The sequence below is a fragment of the Pyrus communis genome, chromosome 17 (genome assembly GCF_041283825.1).
Source record: "Pyrus communis isolate YQ-2024b chromosome 17, ASM4128382v1, whole genome shotgun sequence".
Classification (NCBI taxonomy): Eukaryota; Viridiplantae; Streptophyta; class Magnoliopsida; order Rosales; family Rosaceae; genus Pyrus; species Pyrus communis.
Window position 1 is genome coordinate 18,551,067 of NC_142581.1, and position 12,005 is coordinate 18,563,071.

At 35.5% G+C, this 12,005-nt stretch overlaps 1 protein-coding gene and 1 non-coding gene across 2 annotated transcripts; both read left to right on the forward strand.

Moving 5' to 3' along the window:
* The first annotated feature begins 3,580 nt into the window (after positions 1 to 3,580).
* Positions 3,581 to 5,038, forward strand: LOC137749496 (basic helix-loop-helix (bHLH) DNA-binding superfamily protein). Its single transcript, XM_068489596.2, has one exon. It carries the CDS (start codon positions 3,581 to 3,583, stop codon positions 4,934 to 4,936), a length of 1,356 nt encoding a protein of 451 aa, XP_068345697.2. The 3' UTR covers positions 4,937 to 5,038.
* A 2,556-nt stretch (positions 5,039 to 7,594) lies between these two features.
* LOC137709588 (U6 spliceosomal RNA) lies at positions 7,595 to 7,700 on the forward strand. Its single transcript, XR_011064880.2, has one exon. It is a non-coding gene; the product is annotated as a U6 spliceosomal RNA (small nuclear RNA).
* The last annotated feature ends 4,305 nt before the right edge of the window (positions 7,701 to 12,005 follow it).

Here is a 12,005-nt window from a genome sequence, read left to right on the forward strand (position 1 = left end):
GTGCGTGTTCTTAAGGAGGCGAGGGACCGTTCTACTGGGGGCTTATCTCCTTTCAATTGCTCTGTGGGGGAGGAAGGAGAAGGTTGCATTAGCAGCCGCAGTCCAAATCCTTCCTAATCCCTTTATTGAATAAATTAATTTTCTTTCTTTTCGGTTGTAATCATTTATCTTGTCAATATAAAACCATTTAATCCAAAAACTGATCATGTAAAATGAGACTAATATTAGATAAAAAAAAGAGTAAATTCTCTACTTTGATGAATATTTGTCACAATGCACAACATGTAGATGTATATAATTCATCTGCGAGTAATCCATACACAAACAAATACTACAAGGTGCATAGAAAAGCGTGCGTGTGTGCACACACATATACATATACGTATACATTTTTATATAAATAAATAGTTAACTGATAAAAGGTGGGCGATCGATTCAATTCAAATAGTTGGTGCGCAGCGATATTTGACATACGTACCAATAATTTGGACTAGCAAATTTCAAAGGTAATCTACCCCAGCCTTTTCAAGCTGATAGCATATATATCTTTTCACCAAAATGAGGTAGTCTCATGTCACTTCCCCTGCAATTTGTAATTTGAAATTATGAATTATACACACACATATATATTGCATAATTCAGTTGCTGAATATGTTATTTGTAACTTCTTGTGTGTGTGTGTGTGTGTGTGTGTCTTTCTGTAATGGTTTCAATGATATCTTTCAAGAAATGATATGCTTCCCTTTTATATTTGCGACTGATGATCTACAGAAGGGTTGAAGAAAAAATGAGAGTTGACAAATATTTACATACCACTGCATGAGAGAGAAAGAGAGAGAGAGATGTACTAGTAATTAGCAAATGTAATGGGCTATGGCAACCCATTCACTGAGCTGTAATGAGATGGGGCGCATGTGGGAAGACTCAGAACCCCAGCCTGCTTCTCTCTCTCTCTCTCTCTCTCGCGTAACAGATAGAGAATTTGATTACTACTGAGAAATACAAGAAGGAACTATATGCTAACTTAGGATGTGAAATGTGAAAAGACGAAATTCAATTTGCAACTTGCTGCTCCATGCTATCTTCTCCTCTCCTCTGAATGTATATAGTTCTTTGCTTGCAATTGCCTGCCAGCAACTGTCATGTTCTAAACACCCACTACTAACTTTTATGCCTGCCCAAGTTGGAACTTCTAATAATAAGGGACTATATATATTATCTTTAGTGTTTACACATTGTACTCTCACTAATCACTAATTTTACAAGACTTGCACGTTTGGTAGCATAATTTGATGTACAATGTAGCTCATGAGAAGAAATAGTTTATGAATATGTGTGCGGTGAAGTACCTAGTTGCACTATTTTTTTTTCACTCTACATTCACAGCAAAGTAGGTATACATAAATAACTCATATAAATATAGAATATTTTTCAGCACATATGTCAATTAATTTTGTGATTAACATGTTTAGGAGGAGCGGCCTCTTCCAAATAGGGCAATAGAAGCCTTTTGTTTAATAAAATTACATTATAATCGTTAAAATTTATTGTTCAAGGCTACATAATAATGGTGAGGTTATAGAATGATATTTTTTATGTTATACTACATGTCAACGTTGATTGTTGCACCCTAAGCATCTTACTACAGTATACACGTACGTCAAAAAATTAGTCATTATTGTTATTTTCTTCTGCACTCCCTACCTTCACGTTTAGTGGCATCACAACATGATGTCATTATTCAATATTTAAATTACAAGAAAAGTAAGGTTACAACATAATCCATGGTTATAATAACATAGAACAACATTGTCATTATAGTCAGGTTGTAGACATTATGCGTACATGCGATTACATTACAAAATATTAATTCTTTGATTAAAGAGTACTGTTTCTGATAAGGCAAAAAATGTTATAACAAAATTTAAAGATCTTAAACACATCAAATTTTTGCACCCGGTAATTTTGAATGGATTCATACCAGTTCATAAACATGTCTACTATTTTTTATTCTTTTCAAGGTAGCAAGCTGGCTAGAGAATGCTACCAGCTTATTACTATCTATAAGGCTGTCTAGTGGTGGCACCATATGTAAGTATTTGATTACCAAGAAAAAGTAATATAGTAGAAAGTGAAAACTTTGAAAGTGGTTATGATTAAAACCATGATTAATAGTACTCTTTTAGAAAGACGGTAGTGGTACTAGTGTAAAAGATGCTCTGATCACTCTATTCACTCTCTAACTGCAGCTAAAATTACCACTGCAACTTTACAGTGCGCATGGAATGGCATAAGCAAGCAAAAGGAGGTCAGAGCTAACTTTCCCACTAAAAAAATACAAAAAACCAAAAATAAATCTTTTAATAATTCATTAGTTAGGATTCAAAATGCTTCTCTGAAATCTCATGCTCCCCATCTGCAAAAATACACTCTTACTACCCCACCAAACCTGACCAAAAGCCTTATCTTTAGCGGGTTGGGATACTCTTCAGATTCCTTTTCATTTGAGCCTACTAACCACACAATCCGGACCCTTGAAATTCAATCTAACGATTAAAAACAAGGGATCTTATTAAAAGTTATAATAACTTTAACCGTTGGATCAAATTTCAAGAACTCAAATTGTATGATTAGTAGGCTCAGATTAAAGGTTCCAGAGAGGATCCCTTTCCATCTTTTGCAAAGTCATTATACTTCTTTTCAACTGTTAAAATGATATTTTAATACATTCTCTCTTCCTCATATTCTACATGTTCAACTACTATTACCAATAATTTTTTATTTATTAAATAATTGGAGCTAGCCTTTGTTTCCTGATATCTATTTAAGCATGCCACAACCAACTATCAAAACACTGTATCAACATATATGTATAGGTGCTCCATGGCTGCTCATTAAGGTAGGGGAAAAGCCTTCATCCTCAACATTTCATTTCCCAATATATTTATTTCATGTTTCTTTGCTCTCATTTTTTTCTTCCTTGAGAACGTACTTGTCTTTTCAATTTGAATATTTTTTTTTGAGCTGCTTCTTCTTTGAATTTCTCTCTGTGGTTGTCCCTATGTGGTGGAACAGTTTAAAGTTGCCAAAACTGACATAAGATGTGGTTGTTTTGTTCCCTTGGTCATCACAGTTTTGATGATACAGCCGAAGTTAAAGAAGGCATGCAGTTTTTAAAAGTGACAAAATTGCTAACAAAATACAAAAGCTGAAGCTGAGGTTTGATTTTGGTTCTGTTGAGAAAGAAAGCTTGAAGTCACTAAAGCAACTCATTTCCTGGTTTTTTTGGCTCCTCCTTTGATATTCTAATATTGGTTGGCAGCTGGATCTGGTACTGGTGTGTCATCATGAAATTTCTTTGATAAAGGAAAAATTTGTACAAAAAAGTAATATAGAATGACATTTTTCGAATGCCAATAACATCAATAAGGGCTGAAATATAGAGATATGTATACTATACATGCATCATCAATATATTAATTGATTATCTCATATAGACATTTTTTTCAAGTATTATTACCTCACATTTGTACCCTTTCTGAACAGAATCTACAAAACTATTACTGTAGGTTTGTAATCAATGGACGGTTTGGATTGGGACGACTGGGACGACGGCTCACACATCACAAACACATCAACCTTATTATGGAGCAATCAAGTACATGACCTTGAAGAATTGTTGGTGTCTAACTCAAGTTCCAGTGCCTTCATTCCAATCCAAGGGCTTCCGAAGGTGCAAACATCGCATGCGATTATGAATTCAAATACCGAAAAACCGAGCAGTATTGGCTGTCATCAAATTGCTCATCAGAAAAATCCGTGTGGTTTGGAATCAGTGCATGTTATGTCAACTTTGAGAGCTGATGAATTGTGTCAAGCCCCTTTGAAGGTCAACATGACTTATAATTTGATGAGCTCACTAAGCACTAGTACTTTCATGGCTGCTGATCATTGTGGCAATCTTGGGAAATATGTACAACCGCAAGCCAATATTCAAGGCTTACAAGATCATCATGTCAAGGCTAAGCCAGTAACGATACACTCCGTTGATTCCTTGGATTGTTTGCTCTCAGCCACTAATAGCAACACCGACACATCTGTAGAAGATGACGATGGAATTTCTATGCTTTTTTCGGATTGTAGAAGAAACTTATGGAACTTTGGAGCAGGAAATAATAGTGCAATCTCTTCTGGAGAGTCTGAGAACAATGAAACAGTAGTCTCTCAAAGTTCATCAGATTTATATGTCCAAAGCCAAGGTAAGCCAAATTCCACAAAGAGAAGCCATGATCAAAGTGAGCCCAAATTGCACGGAGCAAATTATAGTCACTTTGGTCTTCTTCAAACAGATTATTCTTCTACTAGTGAAGGGGGTTTCAGGCTCATCTCCGACAACCCATCAAAAATGAAGAAACCCAGATCAGATAATAAGCGTCCAAGCTCATCCAACATCAGCTTTCAACAACCAACTTCATCCGTGTCAACTTCCTCTATTGAAGAACCCGATCCAGAGGTCATTGCGCAGATGAAAGAGATGATTTATCGCGCTGCGGCTTTCAGGCCTGTGAACTTGGGGCTGGAGCTGGTGGAGAGGCCAAAGAGGAAGAATGTGAAAATATCATCTGATCCACAAACTGTGGCTGCAAGGCAAAGGAGGGAGAGGATCAGTGAGAGAATTAGAGTTTTGCAAAGGCTGGTTCCTGGTGGAAACAAGATGGACACTGCATCAATGCTTGATGAGGCTGCAAATTATCTCAAGTTCTTGAGGTCACAGGTCAAGGCACTTGAAAACTTAGGCCAAAAAATTGAGTCCATGAGTAATTCTAATATTCCTACAACAAGCTTTGCTTTCTCTTTCTACCCCTCTTTTCCCATGCAAACCCATAATCATGTTCCACTCCAAAACCCTAATCATATCCACCAACCACACGGTTGAAAAACTAATCACAAACCATGAAAAAAGCCCTAGCTCTATGTCCTTAGTCCTTTAATCATTTTCATCATGATCCTTTCATTTCATCGTCAATGATTAACCTCCAAAACCCTATTGTATTACCCAAAAAGAAATTTAAAGTAGTAAATTTTGTATCCAAGATCCAAATCATTCTCTTCATCATCATTACATGTATCCTGAGTTATTAAGGCTCATTCCGTGCTGTCATAACATCCACCACCCAGGAGCTTCACAAGTACAACCTTTGGAAATGAATTTTTATCCAGTACTACTTTTGCTGCTTCCACTATCCAAATGTGTCATGTTTTAGTGAAGGAATATTAAGATAATAACATAGTGGAAGTAGCAAAACAACGAGTGGAAATAGTGTAGCTGCACATGATCTGCTTTTATACAAAAAGGATTTGCAATTATAACCCCTATGATTAAGATCAAGGGCTAGAAAGCGATTTATCACTTTAAGCTATTGTTGTATAATTGTTTAATGTGTTTTGTGTACTTGAAGCTTAGCTTTCTTGGAGATCTTTGTATATAGGTATTTCTTTTTAATGTCAGTGTTTGGCTAACCAATGCAAGGGACATTCTCTTAAGAATTGTGAATCCTAGTCAGTGGTCCTGTCTCCTTGATTCAACCCAAAGCGTGCCCTAGAAAATCACCCCAACCTCATTGCTTAGCACATGTTGTACTACTTTGCTTTTGGACAGGTGGGTTTGTTAATTAATTTGCATAAAGCCTTCCTTTTATCAAGAAACTTCATCCTAGGGATAGATTATGCAACTAATGATATTCTTCATGATGATGTTGATCCATTATTCTGGTCGTAATGATGTGTGTTATGAATTTTACGGTTTTGGAACCTTTGCAAATGGCTTAACCTAATTTGGCTTGTACGTGAAGTCTTAAAATCAATAGTCAGCATGGTAAATTATAACTTTTTATATTAAATTGTATAATATAATATGTGAGATTAGTACTACGGTGTAGTGTTATTTTTCTAAACATTTAAACTACGTTATTGCTAGCTTATTGTGAGGCTAAGCCCACCCTCTCCCTTTTAGTGTAAATAATATCGTTTGTTAAAAAAAATAAAAATTAATTGTATAATATAATATGCGAGATTAGTTTTTCATCAATAGTCGAGGACTTGGGTGTGGTATCTCTTCTTCTGAAAGAGAGAGGACCCTTACCCAAGAAACCCACACTTGTTCCCTTTTAAAAATGTATTTTATTAGTTAATAATAAAGCAAACACAAAACAAGGGGACATCAACCAAAACCTTACAAAATAAAATAACACACGAACATTAATTTAAAAATCGAAAACCAGGCAAGCTTATAAAGTGATTGTAACTTATTTTTCGTTATATAGAGAACATTGGTGTGCCCTTGATGCACCTGAGGTCTGTTGGAGATAGTGAATCTCACTTACCGATTTTATTGAAAAAAAATGTCTGCTATTCACAAAATATACACCAAGGATTTTTCCCCTCTATAATTAGTATGTTTTTGGGCGATTAGCCTTTTTTCTTTTTTTTTTTTTTTTTTGCAAATTATACTCTAATTCCATTTAAAGCTACACAAATTCTGAATGATGATGTTCTTGATGATAATGGGGTGATGTGAATTTGGCCAGAAGGAAGAGAAAAAAATTGAAATGAGAAAGGAAGGTGACTCTAAAATTATTATCGACTCCATATGGGCAAGTGTGTACGTAGTTCTTTGGCACATCAAAGCTATCCTTCAAAACATCCTTCTTGTTAGCTGTTTTGACGTTATTCAGTTTCGACATACTACGCAATTGCAGCTAGAGGTCATGACAAGAATGATTTGCAAGTTTGGTTTAATGCTTTGTCTCATGAAGCCTTGTATGCCTGGCAGTTTGACTCCTGTAATCAATGCTGCTGTCGTGGCTTTTCCTTGTAATTTGTTTTTTTCTTATGAAAAAATAAAAAGGCGATAATGCATTGTGTCATGAATATACATGATTTGTGGATCTCAGTTGGCTTCGTCTTGTAAGGGATTAGAAAAGTTTGTTTTGATTGGATAAACAAAGATGATATATGGCTGGAGAATTTTTGCTAAATTTACAGCATCTTAGTAAAATCTTAGGTGGAATGTCATTGTGCAAATTTGACATTAAAAGTCTATTCAACCGAAGTGTTATTTAGTGACTGGACTTGAAAGCTTTGTGACTTGGAGTCAATTTTGACATCAATGTCAAATTTAATTTTTAATTCATTTTAATAGTGGGTCTATTATTCCACTAATATTTGAAGCAACAAAAATTTTGTTTCAACATTTCTTTTAATAATTACAACCATTTAAAAGCTCTATTTAAATAAGAAAATAACATTTCACAATTCAGTTGGAGAAGTATAAAATTTGACATAAGATTTTAAATTGTCACATCAACCATCAATTATAATTTGACTCTTATAATTTGACATTTCCTTTGGAGATGGTCTTAGACTTTCTGACATTCTCAAGGGAACCCATATCCCTGGCTCTGGCTTTTGCTTTTTATAGTCCCAGAATAACAAATTTTCCTGTGGAAAATCTGTTTAATCTAACATTTTGTAAACTTTCACAAAAGTGGGAGAGATGTTGACTTTCATTAATTAGCTGTGACATGCATTTTTTTTCTTTTCAAACAAGATATTCGATAAATTTGGAACAATATAGAGAAGATTAACATAGCCTATGCGCAAGGATGACATGCATAAATCGAGAAATGGTCCAAATTTTTTTCTCTTAAAAAAATACACGCACAAACTAATTTTTTATTCTAATGAAAGTTTAGGGTTACAAACTCGGATACAAATTGTTAATCCTCTAATTTTATCTTGGGTTGTAGAGTGTATGGAAGCTATTGATTCGAGAGTTGTAGTGACTTGTTCTCAAACCAATGAACATTGCAAGAGTTTGGCTTGTGACAATGGAGGAACCAAATATTTTTTTATTTAATCATTTTGAAATTAGTTTTAAATTAGATTTTTATAGTTTTAATAATTCATCCATGTGGCAATATTTAATAGACTTGTGGGTTCACATATGTGCCACATCACCATACTAGCAGAAATTTTGATGGAATTCTAACGGAAGGACTACATTCATTTGTGACATCCATATTCAAGCACTACATTGATTGATTTTCATTTTTAGGGACCATCTTGATGGTATGTGTCAATTTCAGGGACCACTTGTGATAAAAACCATGGCTAAGAATGCAGAGAGATTCTAAGTCTTCTAACTGTGTAGAGTGTTTGAGTGTCTGGTAAATGTGTGGATATCTGAGTGTATGATGCGTGTGAGGAGTTACTTCCTTCTTTTTCCCCATCTCACTTGTGAATGAGTGTCTAGTAGTTGTATGCAGAGAATTGGCTTGGTTTGAAACACCTCTAAATCCTATAATTTGTGGGTTAGACTTTTGATTAGAAATCAAACCTTAATTGATATAATTTGATCAAATTAGGGTTATCTTGTCCCATTTTGTACTTGATTTGATTTTTTTGATGGATGTCTCAGATGTCAACATGTGTCACTCTTAATGACTCATCTAGTTTTGATGAGTCACATGCTATATGTGCACTTTGGCAAGATCCATGATGTATGCCATGTAAACCCTTTGCGAGTAAAAAATTTAATATGTTGGCGAACATTTATTTCATTGAAAATTTGATGGCTACAAATGCCCTTACTTCAAGATGCAGCGTATACGTGTGCTTGTTATGTGTAGAATGTGTGTTATGAAGTTCCTCTACATAGTGAATGTACTTTACCCACTGTGCTTTGAAGTCCCTCTGCATTGAATTGGGCTGGAAGTTTCTTTGAAGGCCGTCGAGGCTTGATCTTGAACGAAACGAGACCACGAGAAGTTTCACATGGTGGGTGGTCTTCAACTTTATTATGGATGAATTGGCACATGTTTGTTATGCTTGTTGATTCTCCACAAACTTGAAGAAAAGCACGAGTGTTTGGGTGTTTGCATAGTGTCTTTTGACTTTGTAAGTCTTGAAACATGGTTCCTGGGGTTGTGATTTAAAGCCACCCCAAAGTAAGTTAGCAAGCGATTTCGTGCTTACTTAGGGCACCACCATTAATGTGAAATGAATGGAGAAGCATACAAGGGAAAGTTGGGATGAATAACATGCGATTGCTTGCTTTGACTCTTTTTCTCTTGGCCAAGATGCACATATGGGCACCAAGGCACTTTAGTAGACTTAATTCTACCTTTGGAAATGTGGTGATTTCTAGAGGGTGTAGTGACTCAATATTGAAGGAAAATTTTTGTCCTAACTAAGAACATGTGAGAATATTTGAACACATAAGCATACATATAACACTTAAACTAGGCATGCATTAAAAAATAATTCTAAAACCCATGACTTTCAAAGTCTAGCGAACGGTGAACCATAAAACTCTTTAACAAATTAAAGAGAAGAAAGAGTTTGAGTTTCATTACCCTTGCATCTCATCCTTGTTTATGCAAGGGATTCACCCAAGTAGATGACCTTCAAGTCACGTCCTTTGCTTCTTGGATCTTTCCTTGTGTTAGTGTTCTTCTCTCCTTGGATAGTTTCTTCTTTTCTTCTCCTTTGCTCATTGAGAATTTGAGGAAAGGAACTCCAAAGTTTGTAAGATTGCAAACCTCTAAGTCTCCACACCAAGGATGAGGTGTGAAGAGAAGATGGATGAATAGGGAGAAGTAAGATTGCTAGCTTGTATATCCCTAGTGTGGCCGGCCTCTTTAGAAAACAGAGAGAGAAATTGTTTTACTGTTTTTCCTTAAAGAAAACTTAGCGAGGGAACGACTATAAAGATGCTTTTATACCACCTCGCAAGTGTCCACCATCTCACTTTCCTTTGCATAGGTCGGCATCCCTTTTTAATTTTGGGTTAATTCCTCATTAGGTTTTAGTTGTTACACAACTTAAAACCAATGAGCCTTCTGGTTCAAAACTCTTTTGGGCCTCGAAACCTGAAACTAACTTAAAAGCCTAAATATGAACCTTTCGTACGATTAATTAACTAACTGATTAATCTTGACCATGGACAATTAAACTATTTAATTGCTTATCCATCTCATTTATATTTCTTCACATTCACCTTACTGAGTGTACAACCCATTAGGTTCGAATTGGTGAGGCAGTAGGCGATTGTTACTCTTTAAGATTGATTGTGAATTAAAGCCACATTTCAATTATCCCTTTGATGAAGATTAGTGTTTGCTAATCTTCAGGGCTTCCACAAACTATGAGTGACACTTGACAATATGAAATGGCTATCCAAGCTAAGTAAGAGTGATTGGAGAACCTATCCAGTTACAACTACAATGCAACACGGTCATTCTCTAATACAATGCTCGTAATAACTTTGTTTAACTAATAGTTTGTTTCATGTTTACTATACAATGTGATACTTCTCTATATGATTCAACTGAATATGGTTTGGAACATTCTTCTTTAGTCATATTCATATGCTTTAGCCAAAGACTCTTGAATCATATCTCAGAGTACTCTCCTTCCACCATGGAAGGTTAGAGATCCCTTGTTGTGTATTCACATGCCTATATGCCTAGATAGCTTGACCACAACAATACCATGAACACTCTCAATAGAATGCCATTGACATAGTCAAAGATCAAGGACTTAACCATTAGACAACTATGATGCCTCATGTCAAAGATTATTTTGCATATTGCAACTTATAGGTTTTTACATGACATGTATGTTAGGTCTCACTAATCAAACAACATCAACTTGGTTTACTGCAAATTTGAGGAACAATTGGTAAACATATGGCTTTGCCTAAGGACATGTTTTACATGCTCAGAGAAATGCTAGGAGTGAAAGCAATAACAAGCTTGGAAATGAGTGTTGAGATGTAGGATCTGTTGTTGCAAGATTGAAGGCTTGAAGTTTGGAAGAACTTAGTTTCTGGTTTATAGTTTTAGAAATATTCTTAAGTATTAAATTGTACTTGTTTGTAATGGATGACCATGACTAAAACATCTAAATGGTGTATATTATTATTGTGCCACCTGTCTAATCTTGTGATGTGCTTAAGCTGCACATGTGTAACTCACATGCCTAGTTTTCTAGCTAAGGTGTGAGCTAGCAACGACTATATTTGCTCACACACTTTTCGCATGTTGTTGTAGCTGAATGAAGGAATCCAACGTAGATTCACAGAGACGTCTTTGGTTTTGCTCCCTCTCTCTCTTTCTCTGTTTCTCTCTATCTCTCTATCACTCTCTCTCCCCCTTTCTTTCTTATTCAACCTATTCTCTGCAACCTGGAGATCACATTCTCTTTGATTTTTAGTAGCTAAGAATCATCCAAATTTAAATCGTAGAGTCCTAAATACACTAACATGGTTCATCAATTGATTCTGGCGTGCACCATTTACTCGTACTTATTGTATACAACAACCAGAGAGTTGAAATTTATACGTTTAGCACACAAGATGAAATTTTTCACTCCTGGGTAATTTGATAGAGCAGTACAACTACCTAGCTGAGGGACTCACCTCGATGGTGAATTTTAATGACATCATTTCCATTGAATCTTCTGAATCAGTATGGAAACTCTTTTTTTTTTCGAGCCAACTCCATTGTCAAGTACTCCTTCAGCTATATAACTAGCTAGCTCACTCATGTTTAGCCTTGTGATATAATCGGAAGCTACATAAGCCAAAGGTTTTTCAACAGCTTTCCAGATAGAGTTTCTATCAAAGTTTCCTTTCAACCTTGAATTAATGATACTTTTGATGTCCCCTTTGCCAACCATAAAACTAACCCATTGCACAGTGTGAACTTTTTCATGCGTCTGTGATATGATAGGTCGACTTGTGATGATCTCTAAAAGCACAACCCCAAAGTTATAAACATCATTTTTCTCATATAGCATGTTTGATTGGTAGTACCTACAAGGTACGTAGGAGTGCCCGCAACATGTATCCATACACGAGTTCCATCCTCAGCAGGAAAATTTATGGATAGACCAAAATCTGAGTTTTCATTCAATAATATATTTGTAGATTTCATCTCTGT

Coding starts and splice junctions, on each gene's coding strand:
- LOC137749496 (XM_068489596.2), top strand. CDS start 3,581: ATGGACGGTTTGGATTGGGACGACTGGGACGACGGCTCACACATCACA.